The sequence below is a fragment of the Helicoverpa armigera genome, chromosome 18 (genome assembly GCF_030705265.1).
Source record: "Helicoverpa armigera isolate CAAS_96S chromosome 18, ASM3070526v1, whole genome shotgun sequence".
In the NCBI taxonomy this organism is placed as follows: domain Eukaryota; kingdom Metazoa; phylum Arthropoda; class Insecta; order Lepidoptera; family Noctuidae; genus Helicoverpa; species Helicoverpa armigera.
The window spans coordinates 6538741-6556141 of record NC_087137.1 but is presented as its reverse complement, the minus strand read 5'-3'; the positions used below and the strand labels follow the sequence as shown (position 1 = coordinate 6556141).

Below are 17401 nucleotides of genomic sequence, written 5' to 3'. Positions count from 1 at the left end.
AGTGGAAATGCGGTGTGTTAGTGCAGTAAAATAGTACTTTTACTGTAAATTTTACTAGTATGTTGTAAATAAACATTAGTTTACGATTCGTAGTGTACGTAACTAGTCTAAATATACAATTAAGTAGTGAATATATTAATTAATAATTAAAATTAGTACTATAATAAATCAATTGTGCTGAAATTGCTTTAAATCTGTATTTTGGAATGGGCGAGTGTGATTGGAATCAAAAGGCTTATTGATTTGCTCTGTCGTCGGTAAGTGTTGAGTGTATTGTAGACTTCAATTGTTTTTCTCTAAGACCAGATGGAATAATGTGGCACCTAATAATAACCTGTGCTCCCAGTCTATTACAATGTGCGAAGCTGGAATACATCTGACCTTCTCAGCATTGTTTATAATGAAAACCGTTATTTTTATATAAAACATGTGCCCAATCTCAGTACGTACTCTGCAGGACTAAATAAAATCCGTCGGATCGATACGTAGCGAACGTATCAATGAATTTTCTAAAACCGAGTGGTACAGAAATAGCGCTGTCTACTTATTAATACTTTTGTGTTTTAATCACTCAATAGTTGAACATGTGAACATCTATTGTGAAAGTAATATCTAATACATATTTAATTAATTCAAGTACATTACAGTCACCACGATCTTTTAGCCATAAAATTAAATACTCAGAATTTAAGTGTTCCACAAAAAAGGATTCATGCATCAGATTAGACCTCTTTTCATTCAAAGTTCTATAAAAAAATAATATTGGTTGCATTTGACGTCAAAATTATGAATAAATAAAAATAAATATCTGTGCTCACAATGTTTGAAGATAATTTAATTTGTAAAAAAATATTTGATTCTCCTAATGGATAAATAAATATCGAAATATTCCATAAGCTTGCTACGTATTAGAAAAAATATTAGACTGGATGAATGTGAAATATCGCGGATTTTGCTGTAAATGTAGCTACATCGGTTTCAGTTTCAAGGTAATCTAGTATTATTTCACAATTGTTTACTATTTTATTTGCGTAGTTTATATTCAGCTGCTACTTTTATGCCTACCTATAGTGTATTGCCATATTTACGCAATAAAATTCTTGGAATGCCATACAATTACGTAGAAGTTATGATTAAGTAATGACATCTTAAGAGCGTGCAGACATTATGAGGCCTTTAAGATCTAGCTAGACTGTTTTTATATCTATTTCTTAGCCTTTAATAACTGCAATTAATTTCAAAGTGTTTAATTTTCATAGGATCCTCTGCAGAGAAAGAGTCGCTAGGAGGGTTGTTCAGCATAACCAAAATGATACATCATTATACCTCTATATTACTCAAATACTTGTGTAACTTCCAGAATGTTCATTTGCAGACTAACTTTGACAAAGGTAGACAGGAATTGTTTCCGAACAGTGAACACTTTGAATAGAAACTTTGTGTTCGAACCATTTGGGCCCGTCTTTAACACGTCTGCCCAATTGTAAAAAATGTATCTCTGTTGTCTTTCTGTTTGTGCTGAATATATCTATCTGTCTATCAATTTCACCGAAAACATAAACGTAGGTTTATTAAAACAACTGTACACTATGACTTTTCACGTTCCAAGTTTTCAATAAAGTCAAATCATTTATTTCATTTAGGCCTTTACAAGCACTTATGAACGTCAAAAATTATAAATAAGTTTGATTCTAGTTGCACATTCCAAAAGTTGTAGTAATTAGACAGTGGAGTGGAGTTTAAGAATAGCATACGTTTATGTAGTATACCAATAGGTGTATGTTATAACAACAACTTGAAGTAACCATTGTTAAACTATGTCTACAGTTCTAAGTTAAGGAGAACGTTAAACTGTTTATCCCATGTTCACATGAATAGCTATGATAAGGTCCGGAACTACAGTGAATTAACTTCACACAGAGAGCTGGTAAACCCCGGTATTCAGAGAATTTCTTAGCAGGGTTACAGAGGTTAGATAACAGTCGTTGTTTCTTACCAGTTATTGTTACAAGCATGCCTAGTTAAGATAGAAAGCTTAGGAACTTCACATTCCAGGATTAAAGTCCTAAGAGTTACGGGTTGCCTAGATATTTAATTAAGTTGAAAAGGTCAGACAGGCAGTCGCTTCATGTAAAACACTGGTGCTCAGCTGCATTCGTTTACTATACTGGGAACCGATCGCAACAAATATTTGTAGTTGAGAAAAGGCTAGGCAGGTGATTATGATTAGAGAAGTTGCGGTTTTCTCTATGCGAGATTTCAATTATGTACATCGAAGTGTAATAAATCCATTTTAATATTTTGATTATTTACTTTCTAACAGCCATATACAAAATATTATTCAAAAGACTTTTCAAATCACAAACGTTCTCATTAAACGCCTTATACGCAACACACAGCATGATAAGGCAAATGATAAGGAAAATGGAACACTTTTCTGTGTCAAAATAATGCATAATATCGTTTAGTTTCGCTGTTATAGTTAAAATTTCGATGGCAAACGCGAACGCAGTTAAAAGTGGCCTAATAATCGTGTAGTTTAAAATTATTTTGATTGTTATCGCAAGTGATAGCATCTGTTTACGTAATAGGTGCCCATATTGACTGTATGAAGATACAATAATTTTACTGGATGCCATCCAGTGTACGCTAGTTGAATTATTACCATCATACGCACTAGTTTGGTTTGTTGAAACACTCGATTAAATAAACGGAAAATATTTGATACATTTTCTGAATATAATTTTCATTAAGCATGTGATTTTTTTTTGGTTTAAGGTTCCGAGTTGAAAAAGTTTTATCCAGTCCAGCGAGATGTCGAAACGTGAGTATTTTTTTAATTAATAATAATTTTGCCTTCTCAATATAATTATGATTTTATTCTGTCTGTTCTATTATGTCTGACCCAAAACTTAAGTTTTATTTATAAACATGGATCTATGAGTATCGATGTCCATTATACTCGTGTTTGAGCTATCCATAGACAAATAATGCAACTGGAACAAACATGATAAAATGTTTGCTTTCAATTAATTTGAAAGCGTTCTAATTATTTATTTACTTTAATGTTGAAATAAATATTGTAATCTATTTCTAAAATTGGGGCACTAAGTTGCACACACTTTCTAGTTTATGTTATGATAGACAGAAACCTACCTTACCTACATAGAAATGAAATACAATATGTTATGTCAACGAGGTACCTCTCCTGAGTAATAACTTACCTTTCTTTATACAACAAGGGTCAGGTATGGCTCAGATTTATTTTGTTCTAATGAAAAATCTTTTAGGTAAGTACTTATATTTATGGTGGTTCTAGAAACTCTTAGAATATTTATATGCTTTACAAACAGTTCACAAATTACACGAACTTATTGTTAATAGACACTGTATTATCAATAAATCTATGCTAATATGGTAGCAAGTAAGATGAGCAAAATACCATTAATTAAAGGCTATATACAAATTACTTACACGATATTTATGTCATCATCTACACAAATGTGTGCAGATAAATATTAACATAAAACAATGAATTGCCTTTTAACCAACTTAAAACACTATTAGCATTCACAAAACATGTTTGTTGATAACCTCGGGCGAAAGGTAGATAGTTAAACACCAACATACTGTGATAGATCGATGATACGTATAAACGAGCCACTGACTCGCGGCAAAACGTCGATACACAACGATATCGACAGTAGCCCAACCCTATTATTATAATAATTATTTCACGGTCGGCTATGAACCATGAAATTACAGGAATTGCAAAAATATCACCGCTCGGGCAATTATTTGGTCGTCGTTCTTATTGGTTATGGAAATGGAATAATAAGTGCTTTGGTTTAAATACAGATTTGTTATTTTATACGATAATCAGTTATGGTTGTGGGTTTGCCTTAAAATATTAAGGATGTTACACACTAAATAAAATCATGAGACTTGCTTTTCCGGGTCCCGTATCAGCTCTTAGGATAATTCCATCAAAAATCTCATCGATAGTTTAATCGCAGACAGTTACTTTAAATTGATATTTCAGCGTTTAAACAAAGGAATGAAACTGTTATGGCCATCGACGCGGTGTGTTAAAATATTCTTTAGTAGAAACTGTAAACTTTATTTAGATGAGTCAGCGAAATAGCAATCTCTTGATGCAACTCAGCCTGTCTAAGTTCGAAGTAAATAATATGTTCTTGCATACAATATATGTATGTGGTATAGTTCTCGTCAAACTTTTTGTCGTCCGGGAACATTACGGGAGTCGCTCTGTGTAAACCACGTTGGCTGTATACAGAGGGCTGGAAGTGGGATCTTTAGATCAGTATCAACTGGCATGGAAGGGGTAGATATTGCACGTACCTATTTATTAATATCAGAAAAAGGTAATTCAAAAAAGATTTTGAAAATCAATTAATATTTGTTAATTAGTCTACATTGCCACACAATTGTTAAGAATTGTCAGCAATTTTATAAATCTTTAAAGTATTTAATCAATTTTGGGCTTAATTAGATTCTGAATACCGTTACCATCGGAATGTTTATTGGCATCAAACAAGCCCCATCTCCTTTTCTGTTTTCCGACTGTTTCAATAATATTTCTACCTAAATCATAAAATACACTCTTTTGCAAAAAAAACGGGCACCTATGCGAAATCTTAGTTTTAAGGACTTTACGTGTATGTCAAAGGGTTTTAATGATTGTAGTATGTTTCTAGTATCAAAAGAGTTAGCCAAGCATGCGTGAGAGTGTATTCTAAATTTGAATTTTGTACAATTGCTAAGAAATTGGTTAAACCTAGTTTTGGACTAATTGCTGGCAGAAAGTTCGTCGGTGTTTTGAAAAGTTTTTGAAGTGATTTTCAGGAAAATGATAATGCAGTTTTAATTAATGATTAATGTACTTTTTTGTTAGATCAAAACATTTTTGAAAAACTATGCGTATTTGAAAAAAAATCACCTGCTCTAAATGGGCTATACTGATGATTGATGGCAATGTTAAGAGTTTCGGTATTTTAGTCTCTGAAGTGTCTCTGAAGTGGAACAAAAGTGCTTTATTTTTTGTATTTTTCGGTGTTTTAAATTAATAATTGATAAAATAGAATTGTATAATTGTAAAATAAATTAATAATAATTAAATTGTAATAGACAGCTGTGTTGCTGGGAAGTTTGTTCTTCACCACTTCTTCTTTCCAGCCATAACACTAGGAAGTGGTGAAAGGGGGGCGTTTTGGGGGTGCTGTCATTGTAAAATTTTGACGTTAAAAAGTGCTAATCGTATTAGCCTATTTTAATAAATGATTTTGACTTTGACTTTGACTTTAGTGTAAAGCGTTCTATTGTTTAGATATTGTACCCACGTGTTTTAAAATATCGCTTTTTCATAAATAAACACTAATTAGAAGAGTATCAGTACTTTGAGCTACGACAAAACCAATTTAAAGTAAGCAGTGCCCATCACAACTCGACTCCTATCGGACTTCGACATTTTTAAAAGTCTTGAAATTCTGCAAAATACAGAAAATAGCGCATAGACTGTGAGCACGAGGTCTTAAGGTCTCGTAATCACAGATTTTTAAACAACCTCGTCTCTTGGGAAACTCTGTAGACCTCAGAAGATCTATGAGTCTGAGCGTTCAAATAGCGCGTTTTTATCCCACGGACATTTTATTAAATAAACTTGCCTACACCGAGATTTTCGGGCATCTGCAGCACTATCCTGCTTAAATCTTAACAATAATTGGCTATCTGCTCATTTCTTAAGAAACATACGTTTGGCCAATAAGTTTGAATTCTTGACTCCCTTTCAGCTAAATCGTCGTTTAGTAACCCGATACCTATGGAGTTATCGAGAGCTTCAACGAGGCAATAATTTGACTTTTTAGATAGGTTTAATCCTCCTCCTCAATTTTCATGTGGTTAATTTTAACATTTATCACAAAATTTGGTATTTTTTAAATGTCAAAGTCCGATAGGAGACGGGTTGTGATCGGCACTGCTTACTTTAAATTGGTTTTGTCGCAACCAAAGGTACTGATACTCTTCTAAATAGTGTTTATTTATGAAAAAGCGATATTTTAAAACACGTGGGTACAATATCTAAACAATAGATCGCTTTACACTAAAATACCGAAACTGTTAACATTGCCATCAATCATCAGTATAGCCCATTTAAAGCAGGTGATTTTTTTTCAAATACGCATAGTTTTTCAAAAATGTTTTGATCTAACAAAAAAGTACATTAATCATTAATTAAAACTGCATTATCATTTTCCTGAAAATCACTTCAAAAACTTTTCAAAACACCGACGAACTTTCTGCCAGCAATTAGTCCAAAACAAGGTTTAACCAATTTCTTAGCAATTGCACAAAATTCAAATGTAGAATACACTCTCACGCATGCTTGGCTAACCTTTTTGATGCTAGAAACATACTACAATAATTAAAACCCTTTGAAATACACGTAAAGTCCTTAAAACTAAGATTTCGCATAGGTGCCCGTTTTTTTTGCAAAAGAGTTTATATCAACATTTATTTACGATCCAGTCGCATCTGTTCTCTAATCTTTATATTTTGCATAAATTTTAAATAAAATATATTCTAAATAACATAATTAAATAGTAGTTCATTGTCCTACGCAAGTTACGAGAGTCAACTACTAGAAACGGGTTATTATAGCATTCGTAAGCTATAGGTTGGCAACCTCTTGGCTATTTGTGGATTTCAATTCAGATTTCAATCCGCCCATTCATATGGGCTAGAGGTGCAGAGATTGTTTTATTTGCTGACTCTGCAGTATTGTTGTAGCTTAATAACAATAGAGAATAAAACATAGATTAAATTCAAAGCTAAGCTAGTTGTAGATTTAAAGTTTTGTACTCTGTGACCAGAACGAATGCTTGAGGTTTTTGACTTCATTGAACTTTCGTACCCTCATAAAATGCTACTAATTTTATGAATGAAGGACAGCTAGGAACTGTATGAACATTGAACAAGAAGAAATACAAACAAATAAGAAAGTTCCAAAAAACGATGGATGGATGGATAGAATGTAACTTGTGAGATAACGGCACATAGAAGAGTATGGAAGAAGAAAGCAGACAGCATGGACCTCAAATAGAATTGAAATAATAGCAAGAGGTGGAAGATTTTAAGAATTAATTTATCAAAATCCGAGGAAATCAAAAGGGATATTATAAATTGCATATCAAATAAATAATCGCCTATCAATAAATACTCATCATTTATATTCTTTTTTACATCAAATAACTTACTTCACTACGAATAAACTAAATGTTTAACAAAACTCAAACTGCAGATAATTCGAAATTATACATCAATATGACATTGCTTTTTTATTATAATGCAATAGGTACAGTTAAATTTATTCTTGTACAAAAATACTACATACATAGCATTAATACTGACTGCATAGCAAATTTTCCATATTTCATAGCAAAATAACTATCCCAGTCGCATATTAACCAGTAAGTACAACAAAACCTGTTCATCATATTTGTCTTAATTTTCGAGAAGCCATGCTCGGCAAATTTAATGATTATTATGACAAAAAAATCCTGTCACATTGCATTATTTCTAAAAACAGAACAAATTAACTGAAAAAGGTTCGCGGCTTCGCGCGCTTTTTCGTCACTGGAGTGCAGAGTGGCGCGAGCGAGTAAGATAGAGTTCAATTAAAAAACATTGTATTAAAAATTGAAGCTAGTAACGAAAACGAATCGCTGCAAAACCGACTCCACGTAGTCTTGTTTGCCCTACCCCTAGAGTGCAATTCAAAACCGCGAAGGCGCGGAGGGGCGAGGCGGCCTGCGAGCTGAGGAGCAGGTAGTTTTAACGCTCGCCGACGCGGTTGAGGCTGGCCGGCTGAGCCGGCCAGTAAGCCGAAGCTGCGGTGGTGAGCGTGAAAATCATCTGCGACGATAAGCTCGCATGGGACCGCCGGAGCCACGAAGCGCCGGAGCCGTGACAGAAGCCATGCTTGCTGCATGTTGCATGCTTACTTCCATGTTGCATGCCTGCTTACATGCTGCATGCCTGCTTGCATGCTTCAGGCTTGTTTGCATGCTTCTTACAGGATTTTTTTTTTAAGAACTATGTATGTGCAAGCTTATCATCGGACTTGCGATCCGACTCAAGTTATTTGCTGTGATATAGATATTTTGCTGTGATATAGATATATAGATATTTTGCTGTGCAATCAGTAATTTTGATGGGAATTCGGAATCTTATTGCATAGAAAAAGGATATTTTTTGATTTGCGTTTAAATACTACCCAAATCAAAAGACCAGATTTGCAATGATGCTTTCGATTCTATTCTATATTAAACTTTCAGTCACCCCCATCGCCAAAATGCGTGTACATAAAAAATATACGCCAAAAAAACAAAACTTTGTTGAGTCATGGTTTGGCCCGTTCCGTGGAAGTTTATCGCCCTCCCCACTTAGTTAATGTTTAGGTGCGGATAGTGACACAGCCCCGGTGGGCACGGAGAAAGGGGAACTAACCTCCACTTATTATGTCTTTATTATTAGTTATGAAGCATTATTATGCCGGTTCCTATGAATAAGAATCAGTTCGGTTTGCTTGCAGATTGTAGCTTTATGACGTTTACTTTCTTCAATGAAACTTATGGCAAAAATATTCCCTCTGTAGTAAGCAAAGGTACCTGTCATATAATTATGGGATGCTTTTCAAATATACATACTTCAAATTATTCAGATGGTTATGCACCTATCTAACTATCCTATCAAACTTACACTTCGATGCTTTTTTGATGGCCATTGGGTTATTCTGACTTTAGGAGTTGCAGTGTTTGGAAATAGAGAGCCGACCCCGATCACTTGTTTAGATGCTAATTCTTTTAAGTGTAGTGATGCTAATAACAATGAGAATTTTTTGAATATTTAACGTTAACAAAATATCGAGAGGTGTGGAGGCAAAATGGGGAGGCCTTTGCCCAGCAGCGGGACAGTACGGGCTAAAAAAATAAATAAAAAATAAAAATACGTTAACGTTAACATAACCTAAAAGTTCTTAATTTTTAAAATGCAAAAAAAATGGTCAACGTATAATAAGAGTCAATTACCTCTATACCCATCAATGGGAATAGGATGTTGATGATTTGCCTGACCAGCGTTACGGTATCAAGGTAAAGTTCCGTTATTTTGTATGTACTTTCTATACTGGTTACCTGATCAGAGTAATATTTACGTGACACGTCTAAGTATTGTTCTTTTACCATTTTTACTGCCGAATGAAATTAGAGGCAACAGGTCACGAAATATAAACTTCAAACCAAGAACCAATTACAATTACTAAAAACCGGCTCACAGGTTGACTCACTAACTAATTCCCCTTCGTTATGAAACGTAACGTGCACGAAGTAATTCGGGGATCAATGTTTGTTTTTGAGATCGTGTACGAAGATTGCAGGTCGTTGCACTTGGTCAGGGCCGGATTCAAGGCTGGGGAAGTGTAGCTAGAGCTCAGGGCCCCAGGTTCCCCTCAAAAAGGGGAGGAAGACGAGTACTTATTGATTGTTGAAATAAACGTATTGTTATCTTGATGAGTTTCGAGCCTGTAAAGAGTAAACTTTATACGTTTATATTTGGTCTGGTTGGACGTCAAGACATTTAGTAATAACGCGTAGAAATATAATAAAATGTAGGTACTGAAATCCAAGTTTCCCGTTGAATTAGACAGAAGCTTTATCACTGAACTAAAGTAACCTTCCTATAGGAAAAAAAGACTGTTACTGTAACCGTGCAGTTGCTCATAAATTAGCATCAGGGTTAGCTTGTTCGTCTTGCACTTAACCAGCTAAACTGCTAGCATCTCAAAAATTGTTTAATATAATACAAGGGCCTTTCTCACCTTTGTGTGCTTCGGGGCCTCCACACCACCAAAATCCGGCCCTGCATCCAATGCAATTATAGTGAGAGCGGTAGTCGGACGCCGAGTGGTGCAGGCGTCTGTAGGTTTGTGTGTCAACGCAACCGGACTTGCATTGGCAGCCTCCGACACCTACTGTTAATAGCCTGCTATAAATGTGATAGTGTATAATTACGGTATAAGGTTTGGAGGTCAGACTAGCTTGGGTGTTAAAGGGGAAAATGATAGGTTATTTTAGCGCCGTTTTAATGCATTTTTGGACTAATAGAAGCTATTAGATGCAAATTATCGTCTTCATTTAACTATAAGACGAATCTTCCTCTACATGCTCGTTGCAAACAGTCTTCACTGATAGTCATAACTTAGAAGGGAGGCCAACGATTTTGTGAAAATTTAAAGCAAATTATATACTAAAGATAAAATCAGCCTACGTATTTTCGAAATATCTGTAGAATGTTAAATAAATAGGCTTCTACTAAGAAGCCTATTTATTTAGTGAGTGAGCGAAATTCGTAATTTGTCTTTCTTTTGTCTCAATAACTTGTATATGTCTAATGTTCTTGTCCATCCTATTAGGTAACATTGTTTTCTTTCAAAATCCTTCTCATATCGAACAATGTACAACTTTCCCATCTAATTAATCAAACTACGATTTGTCAGCGAATGATAAATAATACCTGGGCCACACTGTGAACCTCCGTTTTTTATCTAACTCATTAATACTGACTACTTTTCTTTGTAATTTTAGGAGTTAACACATCCAGTTTGCACTTACAAAACCAGTTTGTCATATCTCATCAAAATTTATTAATTTCTGCCACTTTGAGTTTATCTTATTCTATAAAGCAAAGCGCCAGGCCGAAAACATGAGATGCAGCGGTCATTGACCTCGCACTCCGGTCCTGCCTCACAGATAATATGATTCGATAGATAACTGTCTACAGATTTTTTATTGCTCCCAAATCTAGGTTATGCATTTGATTCGTGATCATTTTTTTTGTCCGCCAAATAGTCTCTTACACTTTGTAACTGTTTTGATATGTGACGTCGGACATTGAAATTTTATTTGATAGTTTTTGTGGTGTAATGTAAAATATACACGTCATCGTACTGAATTAGGTACAAACTACAGGTTGTAGAGGATTTGGACAATTTGGGCTTAATATAGCTTGTTGGGAAAATTCGCATTTTTATCTCAATTGGCCAGTGTGTGCGTCACTTTACCGCTAATGAAACAAATGGCATCTAACGGATTGGTGCAATTACTTTAATGATCAGAACACTAAAATAAAGAAAATAGCATTATTCTCAATAGAAAGTTAAGACCTAAGATTTTCACAATTTGTGAAACTTAAGCATCTTAATGGTTACAGGTACTTATTTATCAAATAACCAACTTTACCTTTCACGATATTATTAGGACGGTCATTCACTCCAAATACTGGTTCGTGACGCCATTTAAATAAGAATTAATAGCATATAAGATAAAAGCGAAGTTCATCAACAAAAAAGATTAGCAGACAGTATTTATAAGTGAGTGAGTTGGTACAATGGTACAATCCGACGGTGTGAACAATGGTCAATAAGGTTTTTTTGTCTGTGGTACATGTGGGTCACAGGCATCGCATAACTGCTCATGACACAACACAACCCGCGCAAGTTCAACACTTTGGCATCGGCTGTGTATGCGCACAGATTTTTTTTGACGTACCACAGATAGGATATTAGGTACAATACTGTATTGCACTTTAGGAAGAACTCCAAAGAGAATTTAAAATAGATTGTGTACTTTCCAGACACATAGCATAAACTTGCGATTCTGTAAGTGACATTAGTTATAGTGAGTTCTTCTATCTTCTCAGAAGTAAATTAACTGACAGAAACTTTCAATCAAACAGATACGGAAAACATTAGTTACCAGACCATAAACAAAAAGCGTTATGAAACCCAAAACTTGCTGAAATTGTCTCTTAACATAAAAATATCATACACGTGTTGCAAGTACATCGCCTCTTCTGAGGCTGATGATCTGTGTTTCGTTGTAGGCGCTGCCTCCATCTGCCGTCGTACCGTTAGTCGGCACAGTAACCGCAAACTGGAAGATTAATGTAACCAGTCTGCTCCGGCGCATACAGGGCGGCGAAGGTTCATAGTTCTATGCAGACACGAAATAGGTCGATGTGGGATCTATGATTATGATCGTAGCTTTCTTTTGTTTTTTGAACGGGTTCTGAAGGGCCTACGTGACTGGTGACGTTGTGTCGTGTGTGAATCGGTTTTTAGCATTGATGGTAATACCAAAGATACCAAAAATAATAGTTAGTATGCATTTTATGAAAACTAAAGAGCTGTTTATGCTCGTCGCTTTTTAACGTTTCAAGAGTTTACTTGAAAACTGTATACCTCTTGTTTTTTTTCGGAAATAAATCAAATCGCTTTAATAGTTCCTTATGTAATATACATAAGTTTCATTAGAGATAGACGTATATACGATTACCTACAGCCTAATGGTTTTACATTCTACCCACCAAGCGAGAAGTGACTTCGTGAGTTTGTAGCACGATCCCTGCCCTTTGCACCATTGGCTTCAGCTTTATTACAATCAAGTTTAGCTTGTTTCTTAAGATCTACTGACCTAACAGCAGTACCAGAATTATGCAACAAACCTATACATAGTTGCTAAATTATAATCCAAACTTAATCTTTATGGCCTGCAGCTATGTCAAAGTTTAACCACTAAAACGACAAAGGAGATTTGGAACAGGGCTTAAATCTGAACTACAGAGGATTATATCAAAGCACTTTCTGCCTCGTATACTTTAGAAAATTCTGGATGCTTTCAAAACCGTATTAAAAAAAACAAAAGTTTACGATGAATTGTGAACCTCGTCCTTTTTTGGGATGTCGGTTAAAAACCCATATAAACTCAGATGCATGTTACTAAAAGCTCATAGGCACTCAATTCTACTTGCAAATGAGAAAATAGTTTTCCATTCTGGCTTCTTAGTACCTGGCTTTCAGGCGAAAGCAATAACAATAAAACGTTTTATGACTTACGTATGGAGTACCTGGAAATCGACACATTATCTGCAGTCCTGTGGGCCAGGGCACGGAGTATCGAACTCTTTAATCCGATAAGATTTCACGTCAAATAAGTTTGTTGGTCCGAAGTTAGCTACCAGTGACTTCATGCTAGTGTAAATGTTTGAACATAATGCTACTGATGCGTCAAACGACACGGCTTCTAAAAAAGAGATTAAGAGAAAGAGATTGCTTGGAGATGAATCCCATACTAGACTAATATTGCAAAGACAAGAAACTTGGCAGTGATATAGCAGAATCACATACAGTTCAGCTACTTTTTATCCAGAAGTAGCCTCGGGAGTAACGCAAGTGAAACCTTGGTAGGAAGCTAGTGGATCATAACTTTTGAAATATATTTATATTCATTTATTTTCATGACTGCATGCATAGCACACATTTGGCTGGAGTTTTTATTACTCTATGGTGCCGCATTGCAGAAAAGAAATATTGTTTCCCCTTCCACTTTTGTCTTCTAAATATTGAGATCAGAAATAAGATCAGAAAATTCGGTTGTATGACGTAATGGAACCATTAAATTCAAAGGCATTATATACCCGAGGATTAACGATAGGTACAGATATAATTTTTACACTAGGTATAGCGCGTCATATAAGGCCAAGCAAAGTTGTATGTTGTTTGCCGAGCAGCAGAAAAAGATGAATAAATAATAATATATTTTTTGAATAATTGTGCAGGAAAATTTTATTGTTGTCACTTGATGTAATTAAAGTCAAAACGAATTAATATTTAAGTTTCCTTCAACCATATTTTGGGTTAAAAATACAATGTAAATAGAGAATTATAAAAAGCGTTGTCGCATAATTTTACTTTTCAAGAGTCCCTAGTAATTCATTAAAAATAATATTTTGAGCCACTGAGCAGGTGTCTTTTATGGTTCATAAAATTAATATCAAACGTTTGAATTGCCTAATCTGGGCTTAAATCAGGCTTAATTGCCTATTACACATAGCATTACAAGATAACACGGCAGTAAAAAAAACTAGTCAAGTACCGTTTTGAAATAAATTAATAGCCGAGAATCCTTTTTTTGGTCAAAAAACAATCAAAGAAAGTACTTTGTACTTTATTTATTATCATCGCTTTGCAAAGGGAGGGAAAATAATTCCCTCTGTATTCTGTACCGCACCACAAAAGCGTTTCTTTGTAAGTACAAGTCGGCCAAAAAGTGATCTACCAATTTGACGTAACTTTATGAGAGATTTGTAGATACCTACAAGAACAGAACGAACTATAAAGATAGATACCGACAGTTTATTCCTTTTACGACTAGATAGGTGCACTTCAATCAGATGCAACGCGGTGAAGATCTGGACGGGTTTGAAAGCAGGAAAATAATAAATTATAAATAATAATTTACAATAAAAACATATTGAAACTAAAAATAAAAGTTTTGAAGCATTGGTGTCCTATCAAAATCATTATGATTTTATTATTTATGTTTATGTTCTATCACCGTTTTAGTTCGGCACTCATTATTAAATCAAAGTAAATGGTTCAATAGTTTTTCGTGGCTTTTAAGCTTTTTCTGCATCCTACAAAACCTTTCTTTGGAAGAGCTTTAGTCCCTAAAAACGAACTCTTTAGCGAGTTTCCATAAGTTCTTAAGGTCTGGAAATGTTCAAATAATTTAACCGCGGTTTTGTGGTTTGAAGCCTAAGGCCCGGTTGTTCGAAGCTCGGTTACGTCAAGGTTAGGGTTAAATTCTAGTTACAGTAAAATTAACCGGGGTTAAATTCAAAAAGCGTTGTTGAACGTCAAAATTTCATAATAAAAATGTCAAATTAACCGTGGTCAAAATTGACAACGGTAAAATTTTAACTTTAACTTTACCGTAACGTACGAACAACCGGGCCTTAATATTATCGGGGAACAAAACTTATTTCCGAACGAGATACTCTTCCTTGCAACAAAACAGAAAATCCTTTTGCCAGAAACCAATAACTTATATATCCTTCTCCGTGTGAGAGGAGGCCTGTGCCCAGCAGTGGGATGACAAGAGTCTGTAACAGTAGTAACTTATATACTGAGAAATAAGCTACACGATTTATTTTCCTTAAAAAAGTTATTAACGAAATTATATATTCTGAAGCATGTGCCTATAAGGTTAAAACTACCATAATCCGTTATGATATCATTAAAATACTTTATGGAGTGGTTGGGACCTTTTCAATGTAGCGAATCAATAAAAGTCGATGACGAGGCGAACAAGGAAATAATGAGAAAAGTGCTGCCTCTATTATTATTATTTATTGCTTTGTCGAGAATAAACGCGTGCCTTGCAATAAGTACTATGAGATGTGTCTCGGAAGATTTTATTGTATACTGTATACTAGTTATTTATTGCGGTTTCACTTGTCTTGGATTAATATTTCTCCAAGTTTAAAATTCTGTAGCTTTCAGGGCCCTTCAGTTTAGCCTCTTTTAAATAATATTCGCATAGTTTTAATTTGATAATATTAATTGGACTATTGTGTACAAAATGATTTAAAATTTTGATATGTTTTCAGGCAGTAAGTCCTATGCTCACTTATACTTATTTCGTTTCTACTAAGAAAATAGCTACATTGGACACAGTTGCGGTGTATTTTAATTCAAAGTCACTTCTGACGTTTAACGAGAAACTGTAAAAATTGCAATATCCGTTTTCGGTTCGTGGCAAGTTATATTTATTGGTTTTTAATTATCATTTATTATGTTGTAGAGAAATAAACTACAAAAATACCAGTGACAGTCCGGAATGCTGTATGTTGTCGAATTTGCATAATAAATTATTTGTAACAAGAGATTATGCGAAATGGCTTTGGCTACAACGGATTATTTATATGTTGACATCCGAGATATTTTTAATATATTAAATTAGAATTATAATATTTTATAAAATTACTAAATTGAGATTTACATTCTTTTTTGGCAAATTGGTTAAAGTAATGATGGTTTCAGTTCTAGCATGTTCCAAAAATACAATAGTAATAATTCGGGATCTCTCACGTTGTACACATTTATTACTGGTTGTAATAGCTCTGAAATGTGGGCCAAGTTTGTCTCACTATGTCCGCTCGGCAAAGCTTTAAGCTCGACCGGTTGCCGGGTCGATGACCTCGCAACCTACTGGCTGTTTACCCCGTACAATTCGCAAGATCGCTGGAAAATTACTAAACTATCCTTTACTTAACTCTCGGAACAAGATACCGTATACTTAATAGCTACCGAGTATACGCATTATACTCTTGTAATATTAAACCTATCACTAAGTATGCTTAAGTTCAAAGCAATATTCCTATTAGTGCTTACAAGCAAAAGTTTTGTTACCAATAAATAAACAGACCACTTTTCATAGTTAAATCCAGATAGCTTACAGATATAAAAATGTAAACGCATAAATATTAATCGCAAAATGTAATTTCTAGAAGCACTAGTTAAAATATCTTTGTGCATCGGCTATAACTTACCATGACTTTGACATTTATGTATTTGCTAAGATTAGTATTAAACCACGGGTATTTAGCGTGGAAGTTTTATTATTTACTGACTTTCGATCCTACCATTTGTACTTACGAGGAGTGATCGTTATTTTTGCTTCAAACTGCATAATTTACACAAGTAATGCCTACTTCATTGATTTAAAAATTTTCAAAAATTACCTAATGTACCAATGTCAGAAATCAATTATGTTGTGAATTAAATACCTACATAACAACCTGCCACTCTGTTATACATATAATTTAAATCGGATGTGATAATGACCATAAAATGTCAAAATAAATAAGTTTTAGAATTTTATATGCATACTAATGAGATAAGTCTACAGTTATGATCTACCTGTTATTAAAATAGTAGTAGAGGATTATACATATTTATGTGACGAGTGCACTTAGATACGGCGTCGTCAACGCTTAATTAACATATTTCAGTGTTATCGGCCGGCTTGCACAGTGTTACACAGATGAAAGCGCGCGCTGCGTTCGGTCGCGCGCTGCGCAGGCGACTCGCGTAGGTGCGTTCTGTGTCCGGCCAATTGGAAAATGCCGCGTGTCGGCTTTTACGTACGCGTTACATGACGTGCCGACTAGAAATGGCGGCTGCTTTCGCATTCATCGCTTGCATAGAAGTGCATGCACAAGTTCAAGGCTGGTCGAGTCCCGCTTCCCATTGCATGTGCATACGCATTAATTCAGCTCACAAACACGACTACCACCATTGTCTATCACTCGAGAACCGGGGTCGAGGAACCCATAAAGGATTAATGACACTATTGTGGGGAGTTATAATCGTGTCTTTCATTTTTCTGCTGCCACCTGCGGGTGTGCTTATTTCCCGAGCTATGGGTTTATTGCTGAACTGTAATTTCAGTGTAACTAAGTGTGTAGGTAGCCTGCCAATGAA

The 17401-nt window shown here is 34.8% G+C and overlaps 1 protein-coding gene across 1 annotated transcript in view; it reads left to right on the top strand.

The window, feature by feature from the left end:
- The window catches only part of LOC110376104 (long-chain-fatty-acid--CoA ligase 5), a 51120-nt gene continuing 33719 nt past the window's right edge, over positions 1–17401 (top strand). Inside the window, exons 1-2 of the mRNA XM_021334457.3 lie at positions 1–257; positions 2779–2824. Of these exons, the coding sequence (XP_021190132.1) occupies positions 2815–2824 (10 nt within the window). The 5' untranslated portion in view covers positions 1–257; positions 2779–2814. The remainder of the gene's footprint in view (positions 258–2778; positions 2825–17401) is intronic.